This window comes from Aptenodytes patagonicus, chromosome 7 (genome assembly GCF_965638725.1).
Source record: "Aptenodytes patagonicus chromosome 7, bAptPat1.pri.cur, whole genome shotgun sequence".
Lineage (NCBI taxonomy): Eukaryota > Metazoa > Chordata > Aves > Sphenisciformes > Spheniscidae > Aptenodytes > Aptenodytes patagonicus.
The window spans coordinates 27,150,788-27,170,407 of NC_134955.1; the positions used below are offsets into that span (position 1 = coordinate 27,150,788).

Consider the following 19,620-nt stretch of genomic DNA (forward strand, 5'->3'; position numbering starts at 1 on the left):
TCACCGCCGTCCCCCAGAGGCGGGCGGCCCCAAGGGCGCGGGCGGGCTCGGTCCCGCTCCGCGGGGCGCCGCGGCGGCTGCCGGGCGGCGGCAGGTGGTGGCCGCGGCAGCGCCCGGCGGGGAGCCCAGCGGCTCCGCCGGGCCGGGCCCCCTCGGCCGGCGGCTCCCCCCGCGCTCTGCCCGAGGGCCGCCCGGGCGGTTTTTGTCCTTAAGAGCCCCCCCGAGCCCCTGGCCGGCCGCGGGCGCAGATCGCCGCCGGCTCCGCGCGGAACTCGCAGGCTCCGGAGCAGGAGGTGGGAACCGGGGGCGGTTTGGGTTTGCTCGGCTTTTTCTGTTTTTTTCCCCTGCTTTGTGCGGCTTTTTGGGTTTGTTTTTTATTTTTTTTTCCCTTCTCTCTTTACACCCCGGGTATTTGGAGGGAAGGCGGGAGCGCCGCGGCCCCGGGAGAGCCCTGGCGGGCCGGGCCGGGCCGGGCCGGGCGGGCCGGCGGCGCCTCCCCCCGGTTCGGGGGGTCCCCGGGCTCGGCCCCCGAACGCCCCTCTCTTCCGTTCTCCATGTCATTTCCTGTGCTAATAAGATGGTGGTCACGGCCGGGAGGGAGGGAGCCGCCGCCGCCGCCTCCGCTGAGCCCGGCCCGGCCCCGGGACCCGTCCTCGCCTGGGACTAGCCAGCGGGGCCGGCGGGGAGGGAGGGCGCAGCCAGCTGGGCTCTCCCCCCCCCCCTCCCCTCCCCGGGCGGAGCGGGCCCCCCGACGCCGAGGCGGGCCCCCCGCGCCCGCAGCGCCGAGGTGAGTCAGCCCCGCTGGTAGCCAAGGTGGCCACGAAAATGGCTGCGGAGCGCGGGGGCGGGGGGGGGAGAACCCGGCCCAGGCCGGGGCGGGGGGGGGAGGTCCGGCTGAGGGGTGCCCGGCTGAGGGGTGCCCGCCGCGGGCGGGGCGGCGGCGACCCGCGGACACAGGTAGCGCCGCGCTCCCCCCGCCCCGCTTTCCCCTACGGGGCGGGCGGCGCTGGGCCCGGCCCGTCCCCGCCGCTCCCCGCCGCGCCGCTCCCACCCGCGCCGCGGCTGCGCCCGCCCTTCCCCTCGTCGTCGTCCCCCTCTTCCCTCCCCGCGGCCGTTAGCAGGGCCGGCGAGTGACGCGGCCGGCGGCCAATCGGCGGCGGGGGCGGGCGGGCGCGCGCCACATTGGAACGCGGGGGCGGGGCGGCGCGGGGCGCTCCCGGGGGGCGGCCGCGGCGGGAGCCAGCGGGACGCCGCACCGGCGGGTCGCGGCGCTGCGGCCGGGCGCTTGTTCGGCGGGGCCGGGCGACCTCGCCGCGGGGTTCCCGCCGCCCCGGGCTTCGCCGCGTCCCGCTCCGCCGCTGCAGCGGCGGAGCGGGACGCGGCGAAGCCCGGGGCGGCGGGAACCCCGCGGTTGCTGCACCCTGCTTGCAGGCACCGTGCCTGCAACATCTCCCAGGTCCTTTGCAGAATGCAGTGGAGGAGTTGCCCTTGCACCGCTTAGCCAGGGTACTTTGTTGACTCGAGTGCAGAAACTTCATCAAATGCGTATTTTTGGGCCTTTTTCCCTATATTTATTTTTCTTTTAAGTTGTTGACTCTTTCCAGCTTCTCTGCAAATGCTCCAGATAAGCATGATTTTTTTATATATATATATATGTATATTTTATTTTAACCAAATTCCTTTGTCCCTCGGCATATTCCAAAGGGGAAAGGAAGATGCCTCCAGTGTCCCACTGCAGATCCCTCAAAAAAAACCCCAAAAACCGAAAAACTGGCCCGTGGGCAAAACTTCTGGCTCGGTGTTGCTTCCTCTTTTTCTAGTGATTAATGCTTCTCATTAACGGGAGGAGAACTGGCAGAACCAGCTTAAAAAAAATACCGACCTGACCGTAAGAAAGGGCTGTTTTCCAGCACTGCAGGTGTGCACGGTGTTTTGTTGAGCAGCGAAGGAGCCCCAGCCCCAAATGTCCAGCAAGCCCCCTGGATCTGGTCCTGCCGGCGAGGTTTGACTCCCTGTGAGACCGGCAGAGCGCGAGCACGCTGCTTGGGTTGGGCTTCGTGTCCCCTAAATTTCCGTTTGTGCAATCACCAAGATTATAAGCAATGAAAGTGGAAAGGGAAATGACTCTTTCAACTTTCTAATGTATTGTGTATAAACCCCACAATAGACGCGCATCCCTGATGAGGACGGCGCATTTTTTGTTTCTAAGTGCAAGCTGCAATTGGAAGTGAAAGTATTTGGATGATGCATATTTGCTTCTTGCAAGGGGTCCTTCGACTAAAGGTGCTCCTGCTCCAAAAATACTAGCTTGGCACAGGGCTGAGCAATGTAGGGCTCTTGAATCATGTGTAGCTTGCAATGAGTTCAAGCGTCGGGGCTGTTGGTGTGGCTGGCGGAAGGACTGTGTTAGCGAAGCAAAGGCTGGTTAGCTGGAACCGCTCACTGGGGAGGATTTGAGGTAGCAGCGGGAGGCGCTGAAGGTTGCCCTGGCTCTTGGCTGGATGCTGAGTTGACTGATCCCACTGTGGTGTGGAGTAGCAGGACCAGGGGAGGCCGCTGATGTCTCCTGCCTGGGGGTCATGTCAAAAGCTGCTGTTCCTTCTGGCTGGCCGTGGGGTGTGAGGGAGGTCCCGTGCTCCCAGCTCGGTGCCGGCTCTGGTGCAGAGCTTGCTGGTTTTGGGAGAGCGGCCTGTTGCTCCTCTAGCGTCTTTGTGGACCGTGCATGAAGCACAATGCTTTCTGGACCAGTTTACGGGGGATTCTCTCATTGTGAGCCTTACTGGTCGCTGGTAGCAATGACAGGTTAAGGGGGAGGATTATTGTGAGGGTCATATCTGGTCTTTAATAATAAGGACAAAAGCAAGGACTTGTCTGAAATCTTATTTCTGACGTACTAATGCAAGGTCAGTCTTACTGGGATGGGGGCGGGGGGGGCTGTTGTTTGCTTGTAATGCTTGACAGAAAGTGATGGACCTGCTCAGAATGGGTAGGAGGGGGGTAAGGTTGTGTCCATGAACACTGCAAGAGGAGCCTGAAGTGGGAGGGCTCCTCCGCTGCAGCAGGCTGGTGTTGTGATTGGGGGGCCACAAGCATTGCGGTGAGTGGAAGTTGCCACCCTGAGTCAGGAATCAGAGTAAAGTATATATATTGAGGAGAAAACCGACAAGCCCAGGCAAGAGAGGTCTTTGGTCTTTTTATAGAGAGTACCACGTACACTTTATCCTTCTGGGTTTTTTTTTAATATTCTTTTTTCCTTTTGTAACTTCTGTCTCATTCTGGTTAATTCACAAGCAAAGCTGTGTTTTTTGGAGTTTTTTCCCCCCATGTCCATTTATGCAAGAGAAGCACATGCTTTTACCTATTTATTTATTCTTAAAGTTGCTATTAGCAGGGCCTCTCTCTTGCTATAAATGCTACTAAGCATTTCCAAAACTCTTAAAAGACTACCTTGACCATCACAAAAAGCCTAATATTCATGACATTTCAGAGTAGCATATTTAAAATTGTTATTGCCAATCCAGTGTTGTTGGCATGTGTGTGAAGATTTGCATGGAGAAACTAAACATAGTCCCAAAGACAAGATGTTTTGTTTTGTTTTTTTTTGTTGTTTAACAATCAAATAATAATACCATAGATTAACTGGGGGACCTCCAGAAGGAAGAAACAAGCTGTTAACACTTGATCTGAAGATACGAGGCTGGGTAGCTGTAAGAAGTAATGACTCTTGTTCCCACTGGTGTGAGCACAGATGGGAACTTTTGATGCCTACTTTGCGTTGGGAACGTGTAGCTGAGACCTATGAACAGCCAGTTTTCCTAAGAAAGCCAAAACAAGCAAACATTGCTTCTTTTTCCTCAGTTTGGATTGCAGCTTTTTGGCATTTTAAGAAATCTGGAGTCAGTTGGACGCGCATCTGGGTAGGCTTGACATGTCTTTTTGCGTCAGCGTTGAGTTCTCTGATCTGGGCTCTCACCTGAGCACAGGTCCTTTGGACCCCAGGGCTGAGAGCTGCTTGAGGCACAGGCGTAGCCAATGAAAGGGGGTTGGCATGTGCAACATCCACTGGCATTGAGCACGTGGCAGAATTCCTCCCGGCCTGCCACTAAGCAGCCCTGCTGCGGGATGCTAGCTTTCCTGCTCTGTGCCTCACCCCTTGTCATGCTTGTGGCATATTTCATCGCAAGCGCTTCTGTACAGTGCTTCTGCCTGAAGCTCTGTCATACAGGGTGAGTTTTCTTGGACCAGAGCTCCTGGGCAGCTGCAGACAGTTTTAGTGCCTCCTCTTGCACTGATCTCTCTACAGTAGTGGAGTAAAGAAGGCTTTAATTTCACAGGCTCTTCTGTTCTCCCTGCGACCTCTTGTCTGCTACTGAAGGTGTTCTTAAACAAAGCCTCTAGAGCAGTGGTCCTTCTAAAGTTGCATAGTGAAATGTTGCTTTTCAGGAATCCCTGCTAGTTAAACTTGCCCATGCAAGCGGATTCCAGTAGCAAGTCCAACCTTCTGAAGAAAAAGCAGAGAGGACAAGGTGAGAGACATGTTTGTGTCACCCTGCGTAGCATCTTCAGAAAGAAGGTGAGGGAAAAGTGCTTCGGAAAGGGAGGAAGTTTGCAGGTAAAAGAGGCCAAAGAGTGATGGAAAACACAGAGCAGTCCTGTGGCTTCTTTGAAAGGTAGGAGCAGCCAAGGTGGATGGAGAAGAAACCTGGCAAGGAGGGCAACACAAGCATCCCACGTTAGAGAAGTTTTTCTTTAAAATGCCTACCGTGTGATAGGCACTACATTACTAATAGAAAAGACCAGGAGGATTGAGGGCAAGGAGGGGAAAAAAGCAGAGATGAAGGGGGTAAATTTTGACTTGGCATCTAGAATCATGTTTACAATGTGGGTTTTTAGAGGTCTAGTCACTGTCCTCACCACGTAGGCTTCGGACTTCAGCTAGAGTCAGTGAAGGTGGTGCTAGCACTGGCATTTTTCCTCCTTCCGTCCCAAACTCTGCACATAATTGCAAGAAACTATGTTTCTGCTGAGAGACAGTCAATCAATTGAAAATATTGACACTTAAAGCTTTGCTGTTGTGCTTCCTGGTCATTGATCTGTGCAAGTGGGATAGCTCGTATCCTTGACAGCTGTTGTTCAAAGGCCTCCTCTCTCTGCAAGGCAGGGAGGCAGCACTCTGGTGTTTCAGAATCAGAACAGTTTCTCTGCAGTCAGAAGGTAAAAACATTATACATATAATTTAAGGTTTAAGCTGCAGAAACTGGCAGCCTCCAGAGAGAATAATGCGTACTGCAGAAGACCGTTTCAGTGCAGTCCCTCGGTCACGGACAGCCATCAATAAGGGGCCCATCAGAAGGGTATCGTAAGCACAGTCATCCAATTTGAGCATGCTCTGATAAACAGCTTCGTTTCTCTGCTCCCTTTCTTCTCTCCTCCTTAGGCTTTGGCTTTTCAGCAAGCTAGTTTTACTTTGACTGTAGTGACTCGTCCCGGAGGAGGGACTGCTGTTCCAAAATAAGTGTCGGCGTCGAGCCCTGCCGGGGCCGGCGCTCCCCGTGGCTCAGCTGGGCTGCCTGTGCTACTGTCAGCTGAGGGCTGGGTTTTGCCGGTCGAAGCTTGACCATGGGTACTGGGGGTGATGTACGAGGACAGAGTGGTGAAAGTGCATGGGAGGTGAGGCAGGGGATTATCTCATGCGGCAGCTCTAGAATTGCTTTAATTAGCTACCCCTGAGAGCCAGCAGTGCTCCTGCCTTGCACAGCGCCGTGCAGCAGGGAGCCGATGTACTGAGCATCCTTTGCCAGTCGCCAAGCCAGGTCATCCCTGTGCACTGGGGAGTGCTGGCTCCAGGCTCCTGAGTGTGGATCAGGGTGCTGTGGGCATGCAGCTCCCGTGGCTCTCCGCGAACGCCCTTTCAGAGTGTTTCAGAGTGTTGAAGGCCAGTAATTGGAGCTGGTGTTGGTCAGGGACATCAGCTGTTTCCAGGCTGATAACTGACATGAAATATTGTGCAGTACATTCCTTTTCAGTACAATGAAGCTTTATTTTGAAAATGTATCTCATAAACTGTATCATAATATGCTGAGTGGAGTTAAATGTGGTCCTTCAACTGCAACCTCAAACAGCTGAGCAGGCTAAGTATACATAGCATCTTCCTTGAAAGATGTCGTAAGTTTGGCTGGGATTACCTGTCCACTCCTAGCATGTTCCTCTTTACACCTTTCATTTGGATAAACCTTGACTTCCTCATGTCTGTGTATATCGAGGGATTTTGCTGCTGTGTTTTTTTTTTTTTAATTTCTTTTGTTCTGAGGCTGCTAGAGTACTTCATGTGGTCTGCTGCTTTCTTTAAATTGGAGACCTTTTGCTTGGAAAGGCTAATGCAAATGTTAAATATGCCACAGTTTGCAGAGTCCAGTCCTTTCCTTCAGAGGAAATTAATGAAAACACTTGGAAACTGACTGAAGGAAAAATCAATACTGATGACACGTGAACATACTTTTGTGAACAACGAAATACGTTCTAGAGTTGTCATGTGTACACACCTAGGCATGCAGATTATCTTTTTTGAGCTCAAATGAGATCAGTCAGCTTTTGAAGAGTAGAAGCGTTTTAATTACTGAATTTCTTTTCCCTTCGTGATTGGGAAGAGAACTGTCTTATGTATGGTATGTGTGTAAGTTGCTTTGTTCCTTGAGAAATTTTTCCTAAATCATGTAGTGAGGGACCGCTGGATGTGTGCAGCGGTACCTGACCCTCGGTGCAGAATCCCACCAGCTAACGCTGCATTGCTGTTGCAAAGGCAGTACCTCCAGAAAGGTGGATCCACTTACTGCGTCTCCTGGACGTGTTGAGAGCTAGCACCAAGTAAATCAGATGCTAACATATCCTCTTTAGGTCTGATGGACTTAACTGGTTGGTTGTTGGTTTTTTTTTTAACTAGATCTCATTCTGTAGTCAGGTGTTGAAATGTTGCTTTTGAATTCTCTTGGGGTAGTCGGTGAACTTTTGTAGTCCCTCAGTGACTTGCATATGTGAAGTCACTGTGACGTGCTCCCTCTTCTTTTTGGACTGGAATTGAATGAGTTCTTGGGCTCTTTCCACGCTTCTGCTAATCAGCATTTTAAAAATGTCTGTAGTGTAGAGGACCAGGTGTTTCTGTGCAACCCAATACCTTTATGTAGAAGACACACTTGAGGAGTGGGGGTTGAAGGTATGGACCAGAAGTGCTTGGCCCCTGCTGGAAATTTTTTTGTAGTTAGCTACGTTAGGATATACAGGGTCTGAACATCCCTCTCTCTGTATGGAAGGGAATGTGCAGATCAAATGGTGGTGGTGGTGAATTCAGCACACGGATATCTGATTTCTTGGCAGATCTGACACTGGGAGTATCTGGACTGCTGCCTGCCCCAAGGAAAAGGGGGTCGGTGTGACCCATGCTCAGCCAGTACACATCCAAGCGGTGTAACATGAGTCCCTAACCTGTAGACAGATTTACCAGCCCTGAATAATGTCTGTTGTACTGTGAGATCTTATCTCCCTAATGGCCTGCAAGCGGGTACAAATGAGGAGAAATAAATATGGCTCTTGCTTTTGCTTCCTCTGCATTTTGTGGAACAGTTGATTTGTTTTCGTTCTGCCTGGTGTGTTCATCAGTGCTTTTAAAGGACTGAGCTAGTTTGTTAGAATTTTAGGAACAAATGAAAATATGATTTGCTCATACCTTCTTGTTTTCCCCCCCAAATATTCTTTCCCTTTTTGCTGAACAAGTAAAAAGAAAGGAGCCGCTTGCCATGTCCTGAAGCCCAAGTAGAGTCAAACCACTGTAACAAACATAGAGGAACCGTCATGTAACATCCTTCAACAGAAATGAACAGGCACCAACTGGATAAATGGTACAAAAGCAGGATTTCATCTTTATTTTGTGTCTGTACCCATAGGTCCCAATTGAATGGGGATCCCCCTGCAGCTGAGACTGCCTGCCTAGAGGTTTTGGTGCTGCAGAGGCTTCACAATTTGACGATTGAATCCTGAAGCTTTTGAGTTGGGTGCTGGGAAGGGGCATTGCTCAATAACCAAGTGCCTACTGGAAGTCCAGAGGTCTCTAGGAGGGGTGGGGGTTTCTCATCTGCCTTTGGCGTAAAGAGCTTTGGGTTGTGATTTGTAAGTAATACCATCTGCTCAAGAAACTTGCTGTCATGTGGCTGTATCAAGGGTGAAACTGTGTTTTGTGGTTCATGCTTCTTACGTGACAGAATTTAAGGGCAGTCTTACAAAAATCACCGGTGTGTATAAAGGCAGACCAGCGCTCGGTTGTCACTGTTGAGCGCATTGTTGGCTTTGTGCAGGAAAAGGGTGCTCTGGTGAAATGCAGTGGGCTTTCTGACTTGGTGGGGTAGTTTGAATTTCATGCATAGCTTGGCCATGGCTTACAGATGTGTGTGCAAGCCTGTCTGTCCTGTCAGTCCATTCCCTCTAACACCACTAAACATTCACCAGTGGAAGAGAAAAGACAGAGTACTGCAAGTGATCTTTTTTTAAAAAAAAGAAGCTGGAACTTCTAGAAAAGTGTTGAGTGAAAGGCCGTCTTGTTAAAAGATGGATGTGCTCTCCAGAGGGGCTAATTTAGACACTAAGGAAATATATGTGCAGCTGATTGCTGGCCAGGTGCCAGTCACTGAAGGGCACCGGAGGCTGAAATGCCAGGCAGTGCTGGTAGTGCTGGCACTTCAGTCCATGACGGTTGGGTTGCATGAATTATCTCTCTGCCTTCCAGCTAATTTTATCCTGTTGATTTTTCATGAATCATTTCCCATCTCTGTGGGTTAGAAATTAAAGTGGAAGTTTGCTAGCCAGAATAGCCACATCTGCTATTTAGAAAGTAGTGTCTGGGGTTTGCTTCCTGCCCACCCCCGCGCCTTCCCTTCCCTTTCCCTTTTTACCTCCGTCGATGTTCAAATACGTGAATCACTGGTGTCGCTCACCCACAGAAATTTTTAGGCTGGCTAGCCTGCACAATGCAGGGGTCCTCTGGATGCGTGTGAGCTCGTGGTGGGCGGTCGGGTGACGTAGGCGGCAGGCGGGTGCTGAGTGCTATGTGGCAGGGTCCCAGGCACATGGCGAGGCTGGCAGGACCCGACTGGGGCATCTTGAATTTTCTGCGTGTGCCTTATAAAACATTAAAGGCACTCCAGTGCCTTTTCCCTCTCCCAGAAGAGCAGGAGCACCGTGGTGGCCCAGCCTGCTGCATGCCTACCAAGCGCTTCCTCCCTCCAGCCTTTTTGTCTGTCCACAGATGGGAGTAGAAGGTCATTTAGACAGTAAATTCACATCTCTGCTTTCTATAAAAGCATCTGCATGATGAAAAACTTAACTTTTCCAGACCCAAATATAACTTCCTTTTGTTGAGTTGCGTGCTCTTGATTGCCATTGAGGCTGCCATCTGGGCCAGCAGCAAGGAAAAGATTAAGTTGATTATCCAAAAGTTGAGCCCTGTAAGCAGGGATCCAGGGACCTGCACAGGAGTTGTGTAGCATGGGTCCTGTGGGTAAGCAAAGTTTTGCTGGCAGCTGCGCTTCGGAAAAAGTACGTTGCCTTGAAACAAAGTGAGCATCAGATAAATGAGAGGAGGTCTCTAGCTTGCTGATGTTCATTTTTAATCGGTCTTGGTGGATCACAGCAAATCCAGGAGACTGGAAGAGTGATCGCATTGGGGCAGTTCTGAAAATGGCCAAGTGGATGGCCCAGGAAATTATAGCATGACACCAATCCTGGGTAAATATAAAGTGATTCATGCTTGAAACTTGATGTTATGGAAAGTGTCTTGTACTTCTCAAACAGGTCTGATTTTGTTCTTTGAGAAGCTTACCGTTGGTTTAAAGAAAGATCCGTAGATGCGATATACTTAGGTATATAAGGCAGTTAACTCAGTGCATGAGAACCCAATTAATATCTAATGCCAAAGAATATCAATAAAATACAAGTGGCTTAGGAAGTGAAGGTAGTATTTGATAAAGAGTCAGCATCCAATAAATAAACTGAAGTGGTAGTATAAACAGTAAGGAGGATGAAGGATACTCTAAGCTAAAGGACAGTATTAGCACACTAATAAATCAACCATTTGTGGATTAACTTTAAGATGAACGTAGAAAATGGTTTTTCAGCATCAAAAGATCAAGGCTCTGGCATTGCCGCCTTAGATGAGGGGAGCAAATAATCCAGCTATTTTAAGCTAGAGCTTGATCATTTTACAGAAGAGTCTCTGCAACATGATATGTGGAGACTGCATTTTCAAAGAAGTAGACTCGATGACCCTTCCCTTCAAATGAGGGGAAGGGAGAAGCCAATTCTGCCTGACGCTTACTCAATGATGCAGAAGAAAGCATGACTCGCCACTGGCGAAATGTGTAGATGAAACAAGTTTGGTGAATTATAGCTATTGATAGGGGCAGGACGGAGTAATGCAGTTTGTTTGGTAAATGGACCCATTGAAACAAAGTCATTTTCATGCAGACAAGTGGAGAGTCATGAACCTGGAAAGGCATGTCCTGTACGTGATCTGCGAAGGGGGGGCTGTGTCCAGAGCAGTCCTGTGTGAGAACGTGGGGGTCGGAATGGGCAGGTGACTCTGGGGAGCTTTCTGTGCCAGGTCCTCGCTGGAAAAGACAACTGTGAGTTTGGACACACAAATGGGGAGGTAATGAATCAGGGTGATAAGGTAGTTTTATGCCTGTAACCCTTATATTTACTTCAGACTGTCTTTTATCAGTGTGGCTTTCTGGTGCCAGCATCTTAAAATAATGTAGAGAAAATTGGAAGAGTTACACAGAATAATGAAAATTGTTGGAAAGCTGAGAAGATACTGCATGGGTACATGTTCAGGGCTCTGCTATGTATGTGTTTTTATTCAGTGCTTATCACTACTGCTGTCCAAACACCTTTCAGTAGTGCCTTAAGGAACAAGGCTTACATCTCCCACTTGGCTGCACTCTTACTCTGTCCTTGGGGAGAAAAATGTTGGTGGAATAGCATCTTGTTTTAGTACTGGGGTTTTGTGCCTGTTTGTTTTAACTTTATAAATGTAGGTATATATTTATGTTGAAGAAGCCAAAGGCAAAGAAGTGCGTCTGGCAGTCCTGACCAAAGATGGTGAGGTTTGTTACAGCAACCTGGGAAGCAGCTCTTTCCATTCGCTCAAAGCAGCGTCCCAACATGCCGGGTAGTTCAGCGTTTCCCTCTGGCTTGCAGGGCCCTTTGAAAGAACTGTTGACTGGTGCCCAGAACTAGAGAGATTCACATACAGCTTGTCCATGATGGGGATTAACAATTGAAATGAACTTCTGATGAAGTGTTAGCTTATCTTACCCTGGCTAAACTCAGATGGAGATTTTGTCCTGTTTGTAGGCTAAAGGTAAGGACATGTGATGTACAGGGGATCAGGTTGACCTAACTCTCCTTTCCACCCTTAAACTGTGAATCTGTGAGATCAATGCAGAGAGCTGAATACAGCAAAAATGAGAAATTTCCGGTTCAAGGGAATTATTTTTAATGTGTTTTAAAAATGCAAGTCACTTGCTTATTCTTTCAGCTGCAGTGAGTAGCTGCCATGGCTCCGTGACATGCCGCACTGTTTCAGAGGCTTAGGCTGCACGGGAGCTTTACGTTGTCAGCATCCTGCTGTGTTGAGTTCTTACTCAATACTTAATGTAGAGAAGTTGCACCAAATAATACCCGGTGGGCAGAGGCTCGTGCTGATCCATGACATTAGCTTCCTACTCTGAGATCAACGAAGAGCAAACACTCCCAACTGACGATAATACAGAATTTTGTGTCAAATCCTGTAAAGTCAGCAGCATTTACCACCTTCACTGGAAGCCACCATAAGACAAACTTAAGACTAGTTCAGGGATTATTTCAGAGGTTCTTTTCATTCTTCCCCCTCTGAAATGCATCTGTCATGAAGTAGATCATGGCAGGTTTTGATGACGCGTTTTGCCAATGAACCATGCAAGAGTGACAGTGTGAATGCATCTCGCATCCACTTGAAATGACAGGAGGAGTTCCAGGCTGGCAAACGGGAGTTTCCCTGTCCCCAGCCTGTCTGCAGTCGGGATGACACCGGGAACTTGGCGTCGTGGCACCCCGATGCTGTTTGTTGTGTCAGTTGCTGCTCTTGAGCAATTTGTTGAAACCACTGGGAACTCTCAGCCTTCCCTGCTGTAAAACAGGTTTAAATCTCATAGTTTTGAAGCTTGCTCTCCAAGCTTCTTCAGAAAGCTGCAGCAAAACTGGTGGTGCTTCCAGGTATCTTTCTTGTAGTCCTGACCTCCTTCAGTGTTTTGAGAATTCAAAACTCGAATAAAATGTTTCATACTTCTCTGCTGGTGAATTTATGGCTACTGACTGTAGTGGAGTAATTGGCAATGATTTAAACAAGTCCTAGTTGCAGCCCATGTTGCTCAAATCCTACATTGTCCATGCCCTATAATTTTCACTAATTAAGTTTGAATTTGTGACTGCCCCAGCTTGTCTCCAGCTGCACAGGCTGCATTCAGCCCTGCTCTGTGGCTGTTGGGGAAGAGCCTTGGCCTTGCATCAAGTTGGGAGGCAGATCATGGGGTCTTGCCCTGCCACCAGCCTTCACTGTGCTGGGGCGCTGCTCTGCTGCACCGCGGAGTGGAGGTCGACTTCGCACACAGGAACGTGGTACTTGGGGGGGGGAAGTTAAGCCAGCGCTGTGGCAACTGTCAAAGCGAAAGCAATTTTGCCACTGGAGCATGTGGTTAGTGTCTGTCAGTGGACAGTGGTCCTCCTCTGAGCAAGCTGGTTCTCCCTCTTATTTTGTGGGATCTCTCGGTGTTTGAATTGGCTGCGAGTGTGAGCTCTGTAGCCAGCTGGTACTTCATAAAGAAAATGACCTGAAATGGTTGGCATGGCCAAGGACCTTGGTAAGTGAATTCACCTCGGGGAAAACAGTCAGCCTGGGTCTTCTGTGGCTGTTCAGGGGGGAGCTCAGAGCCTTGAATGCTGTGCTTTATTCCCCCTTCTCGGTTCGTCAGTAGCTGACTGTTCTGGATTACTATTTCTGGTAATAATATGCAACTGTAGAAAAAGCATATGAATTCAAGTCCATCTTTCACCATGGGCCTGCACTTTAAAACTAAAATGGGGTACAAGCTATGCAAAATCTTTCTTAAAAGAAGAGGGGATGACCTCCAGAAGGCCGGCAGTGAGAAACTGAGTGAAGGAGCTGTGTGCTGAGGAGGGGATGGATTCCTATACGGCTGTTTCACATGCAAGAATGTCCCAATCTGGGAAACATGCCAGTAAAATGTAAAATTAAAGCTCTGTTTTGGAGGCTGATCCACGCAGATAAGAGTCTGTGGCTGTTAACTAATAACTACAAGAGGGGCAGTGATAAAGACGGCATACTTGAGGACAGGAATTCACAGGTTCGTTCATGCTTAACCCCATTTGGACGTTTTTTCCCGCATTAGAGATTAACAGCTCAGATGTTCTTGTGTTTTTTACTTCCCTGATTGTGAGCAACATGGTAAAGCCACTGGAGATCTTAACGTGTCACGCAGAAATGTGACAGGTCCTTGCCTACTTTGTAAAGAAAATGGGAGAGGTTATGTGGCACTGCCTGTGAACCCGGGGATGCCTCTTGGGATTTGTAGCAGTCACGCTGGTGTCCTGGGCCTGCCAAGAGGCATTGTGCCTCATACCATGACTGCCTTTGCTGTACAGAGGACTTGATGTTGTGTGCAAACAGCATCTGGATCTTCACAGCATCCCTCTCACCTAGGGATTGTCCTCTCTGACATGCTGCTAGGACTTTGCAGTAGGCTGTGTGCACACTGACATTGGTAGGACTGACTGTCCTGATGGCCACAGGGACATGCACATGGGAGGCCGAGTACCCCCTGGGAATACCTTCAGTAGTAACCAAGGAGCCTGCTCTGCTTATGCTTACATGGTGCTTCTCTACATCATCTGAAATCTTCAGAGGATCTTCATATTTAGGTGTTAGAACAAACACAACTATAAAAATCGCCAAAAAAACCCCAACAATGAAGTGGAGGGAGTGAAAAGTGCAGAATGTGAACTAGAGTCTTGTAGTTGTGGAAAACTAAAGGGGGAGGAGAAAGGGCGAGAAAGAGAAACTAATCAGCAGTGAAATTAGGAAAAATTAAAAGCACCTTTAAATACATGAGAAGCTAAAAGAGTCCTAAAAGCACAGTCATTTACTGATGCCTGGAACTGGAGAAATGTCAAATGTTTCTTTCCTGTAGCTAGCGGAAAAGCTAGATGATGGTACCAGTTACAGCAGCAGCGTAATGCTCTCTGTTGTAGCAGTAGCTTGGGAAATTACCAAACAGCAGCTACTACAGCAGTACATTTTTAAGTTTGCTGTTCTGGCTAACTGGCATCCAGGGATTTTAAAAGGGCTGGTTGAGCAGCGCTCTCTGGGCCATAAATGCTAATTTAAAAAAAAAAAAAAGTATATGTAATGAGTTAGACTGAAAAAAATGTTATGTGTTAGTCATAAACAAGTAAGCTAATATCAAGTCTAATCTGGGCACACTAGAATACTAGGCTACCTGCAGTCTGATGTTGGCTTCCAGTAAAATAATGTAATAGCTGGTAGGGATTGGATTGGTCATGATTTAAGGGGGTGTTAATTGTAATAATCAGTCTGTACAGATTTTTTTAAAATAGGTCTTTTCTAACATGGTGTGATTTTCTGATGTTGCTATAATTTTGCTTGATAAAGGTAAAAGTGTTGGTATGTCTTGCATGTTTAATGCACTGAAGTTGTGCCACAGGTCATCAGAATAAGCAGCTAGAATGATTCAATGTGTCACACACTGTTGGAGCAGGTCCAGAGGAGAGCCACAAAAATGATCAGAGGGATGGAACACCTCTCCTATGAGGAAAGGCTGAGAGAGCTGGGGTTGTTCAGCCTGGAGAAGAGAAGGCTCTGGGGAGACCTGATTGCGGCCTTTCAATACTTAAAGGGGGCTTGTAAGAAAGATGGGGATAGGCTTTTTAGTAGGGCCTGTTGCGACAGGATAAGGGGAAATGGTTTTAAACTAGAAGAGGGTAGATTTAGACTAGATATAAGGAAGAAATTTTTTACGCTGAGGGTGGTGAAGCACTGGCACAGGTTGCCCCGAGAGGTGGTGGATGCCCCATCCCTGGAAACATTCAAGGTCAGGTTGGACGGGGCTCTGAGCAACCTGATTTAGTTGAAGATGTCCCTGCCCACGGCAGGGGGTTTGGACTAGATGACCTTCAGAGGTCCCTTCCAAACCAAACTATTCTATGATTCTGTGAATAAACAAAAACCTGACTAAATGAAAGGTCACAGTGTGACAACAAGAGGAGAGCCATTGCTGATAGTGTATTTCTAGTAGTGTCAGCTGGGAATTGTTTTTTTGGCTTGATGCTAATCAAGAGGTGGGTGTCGGTGTCTTCTCCCAAGTAACAAGTGATAGGATGAGAGGAAACAGCCTCAAGTTTAGGTTTAGATTGGATATTAGGAAAAGTTTCTTCACTGAAATGGTTATCAAGCATTGGAACAGGCTGCCCAGGGAAGTGGTTGAGTCACCGTCCCTGGAGGTATTTAAAATACGTGTAGATGTGGCACTTACGGACATGGTTTAGTGGTGGACTTGGCAGCGTTAGATTTTCGGTTGGACTCGATGATCTTAAGGGTCTTTTCCAGCCTAAATGATTCTGTGATTCTAAGTTTGTCAGTGTCCTGGAAGAAAACACAAAGTTAATTTGTATTATGTTTGTGGGCAACACAAAGTCTGGGTAAGTTGCAAGTAATGAAAAGAGGCAAGTTAGTGGTGGAGTTGTGATCACATGTATGCTGGGCGAGGCAACAAGGAGTTGTGTAAATGTCTTAAAAGTGGGCACCTAGTCGCAGAGCAGGTAGGAGGGCTGGCAGGGGGGTGCGCGGTGGCCTGGGAGCTGTTGCAGGAGTTAGGGCTCTTACAGCAGCACGGTGGTTCACTAAACACAAAACCCCAGCTGAGCACAGTGGCCAGAAAGTAAATGTGGTACTTGGACGCAAACATGGAAATCCTGAGCAGGGGCAGGAAGGGTGTTATCTCGGTGCAAGGTGCTGCTCCCGTCAGCGCAGGAGTGCTGCAGCCAGTGCTGCGCAGGAATGTTGCTGATAAGTTGGAGGGAGTTCAGGGAGGACCATGAGAGGGGAGGGCTGCAAAATGTGCTGTACAGTAAAATTAAGAGCTCCATGTGTAAAATAAACACTGGATTTCTTTTTTTTTTTTTTTTTTTTTTTTCCCCCTTCTTGGAGGTATGCTGTAGTTTAACCAGGAGTTCACTGAAGGAAGCGTGGTGACCTGCCTTGCACAGGAGGTCAGACTGCACCATCACAGGGTCTCTCTCACTCCATAACGGAGGAGTCTCCGTGAGGGAAGAGTGGGAAAGGAAAAGCCATTGTGTCTTCAGAGACAGATGTCTGCATCTCTTCCTACTGAAGCCTTGGGGGTTGTGGGTGTTTAAACTCCAGGTGCCTTGTACACCAGGCTTCCCAAACGGGAAGGTTTTCTGACTGAGAGCATCTGCCCCGCAGCCAGCATCCACCTCTCCTGCGCCAGCACAGGCCCCACAGCTAACCAGCTCTGGGGCAGCACCTGTCTCTTCTTGTTTTTTAACATTTTCCCCCTCTGCCAGCTGCTGCTTTTTCCCTCCTGAGCTGCTTTACTGCAGACTTTTCAGGAAAGACCTTTCCTTCTCCTCTGGGAAGGGCAGGTGGCCCCTGCCTGCAGCACCAGCTGGTGCATGGGGACAGGACTAGAGAGCTTCCCTCTTGCTCTGGAGAGCGCAGACCAGGGGCTCAGCTTGCTGAAATAATGAGCCCCTCCTTGCCCTTAATACCGCTTTCCTTCTGACTGGCTGTGGTAATTCTGAAAGAAAATGTCTTATTTTGGGCATCTTGTAAAGGCTTAAAAGTGCGTGTGTTTGCATGTATCTAGTTGTACTTATGCTGAGGCTTTGCTTTCAAACCACTATATGAATATTAACTAGTGCTTCCTTGATGCAGGTTTGATAAAGGTCTTTCAGGCTGCACATTGGCATGTGAGAAGTTGGGCTGGAAAAATTAATCATTTGTCCCCTGGCATAAAGAGGAGCCACAGAGGCTGGGAATAGCATTCCTTCTTGCTGTAAACAGGGCACAAATGCAGACCAGGCTTCCATGGTGCTCAGTCCTGTACAAGCACATGTGGAATAAGAAAATTCCTGTCTTCAGAGGTTTGTGACCTCAGAACATGAAGGGATGCCTGGAGCCAAGTTGCAATGGGGACGGGCTCTTCCACCAGTTCCCCTGACAAAAGGGGTCTGCTCAGCTGCTGAGGCCCCTCCGTTGAACGCTGCGAGTATGCAGCGTAACGGAGTGTGCCATTGGGCAGCGGACATGGAAAGTGGGATCACAGGGGACTTTGGGGGGAGCAGCTGTGATGTCTGTCTGATCTGGTATGGTACCTGAGAGCAGCCAGTTTGTGTGCCTTGGAGGAAGTCTTAAGACAAATGCAATGAAGAGATGAGTGGTGCTCTGCTTTATTCCTTGTCTCAAGCTGGGATGCTCTGAAGCTCAGTAGCTCTTCCAAAAATCTTAATATTAATTAAACCAATTCCAAATTATCATCACGCACCTTATCAATATTTTCTCTTCAGCACATCCCATGATGGGGGGAGGACGGAAGTGTTATCGTTTTGGAGCTTGCTGTCCTTAGACATCATTAAGTGGTTCCTGGCTCTTGCATTGAGCTGAGGGAGAAGCATTTTCACTATAGTGGCTTGTGTGCTAGAAGGGTGGTGGTAGCTCAGCTCCGGTCATCGCAAGGGACAGGAAGATTGAGAGCATGACTTGTGCAATTTTGGTGGAGTCTTGCAGGGCACTGTAGGCACTTACCTGTTTGTCAGAGGTGTCCGGAGCACACTGAAAGCTCCATCTGCAGGGGTGTAGTACACCGTTCTCTGTTCCTGGATGGAGACTGGCATATGTTATGTTTGTAGATGGATCCTGGTTCATGCCATGACCTGCATTGCTCTTTCTTGTCATTCTGTCCCCAAAGACCTGCTCTGAGGTAGTGGTGCTCCGTGTTTCCACAACTCATCCCACCCATCAGTCTTAAATTCCATGCACAACATTTTTAATGGGCGCTGTGGAGCATACTTCAGATTCCCCGTGCTTCAGGTTGCTCCGTGGTGTCTCACGTTCTTCACCCGACCTGCGACTGATCTGCTTTTTCCTCCCTGGCGCGGGAAGGGGTTTCCACCTATGTGTGCACGTAGGTGCCCCGGCACGTGATGGCAGCTCTTGGTGCCAGGAGGGGGCCTGCTCTGCTGGCTGCATCCTGGCCTGGGGGAGGAAGACTGTGGTTCCTGGGGGAGGAAGGTTGTGATTTCCTGGCCGCTCATTTTTGTCCTCCCTTCATTCTTTTTCAGAACATGAGTGAAAACTTGAAGGACTGTTTGATCCAGACCCAGGCTTCCTTAGGGGAGATGGTGACGATAAAAACAGAGGCCTGCTCTCCACGCCGGGACCAGGAGTATGGACAGCCTTGGTATGCAGCTGAGCTTTGGTGCGATATACTCTAACCCTCTTCTTTTCACTTCCCCTCAAAGCTTAAAGTTGGTTTTGAGGAATACACTCGAACCTCTCAAAGTTATTAAAACCCTCCCTTGCGAGGTCCGCCTTGAGGTGTGCAATAGGGGTGGTGACCTCCTCATGTGCTAGGCACGTGTCTGCTACATGTGCTAGTTCACGTCAGGCCTTGGGGTGCTGGCATGCATTGAGGATCATGCCTTGTCTTTGAGCAGCATGTTTCCCGGGCTATAGCAGAGCAGCGCTGCCTCTTTGCTGGTGGGAGTCCTCTCTGCCACTCTTGCCTGGTGTGTGCCATGCATGGAGGTGCTCTACCTGAAGCTACCACCTGCTGTAGGCTTTAGCCTTAAGCCATCTCAGGTACCAGCTTTTGGCAGGTTGGATGGCAGGTTGAATAATTTCTCTGCTGCAAGTGTGGGGACTAAGAGAGTTGTTCAGACCCTGTTGCCTCTGCTCCTCTCTGTGTGCCGTCCCAATGTCTTGGTAGGTTAACGTCATCTTTCTGTTGTTCCCTCCCCAGCTCTGGAAGGCCTGACCCACAGTCCATGGAGGTGGAGCCCAAGAAACTGAAAGGGAAACGGGATTTGATCATGACCAAGAGCTTTCAGCAAGTGGATTTCTGGTGTAAGTGTCTTGTGAGTGAGGGAAAAGCAATGCCACCGCTTGTATAGAGTTTGGTCTTTCTGAGTCGGTGCCCTGCCGCTTTGGGGCAGGAGGCAGGGAAGAAAAAAGCCAGGGACAAATTTGCGTGCTCTCCTGAAAAGACTGGCACATTTGATAGGGAAGCTGTTGCACAAAAGCAGCTTGTCCATCGTGGGGCTGTGCAGCAGTAGGGAGGTAGGTGGAAAGCATGCTGGAAACATGAAAATGCACATGGGAAAACCCCAAGAGCCAAAGGCTTGAATTCAGAAACTGCGAAGGGAGCATTGTGCAGACGACAACTCTTTCCCTTCCCCCATATTCTGGGAAAGAAAACT

The 19,620-nt window shown here is 49.2% G+C and overlaps 1 protein-coding gene across 5 annotated transcripts in view; it reads left to right on the forward strand.

The window, feature by feature from the left end:
* The first annotated feature begins 212 nt into the window (after positions 1-212).
* The window catches only part of PRDM11 (PR/SET domain 11), a 51,984-nt gene continuing 32,576 nt past the window's right edge, over positions 213-19,620 (forward strand). For 3 of the 5 annotated variants that reach the window (XM_076344435.1, XM_076344436.1, XM_076344432.1), the window contains exons 1-3: positions 752-787; positions 18,484-18,620; positions 19,164-19,267. In XM_076344435.1, the coding sequence (XP_076200550.1) occupies positions 18,487-18,620; positions 19,164-19,267 (238 nt within the window). In that variant the 5' untranslated portion in view covers positions 752-787; positions 18,484-18,486. Of the gene's footprint in view, positions 294-751; positions 788-18,483; positions 18,621-19,163; positions 19,268-19,620 lie in introns of those variants that run through there. The other 2 variants (XM_076344433.1, XM_076344434.1) reach the window with 2 other exon arrangements.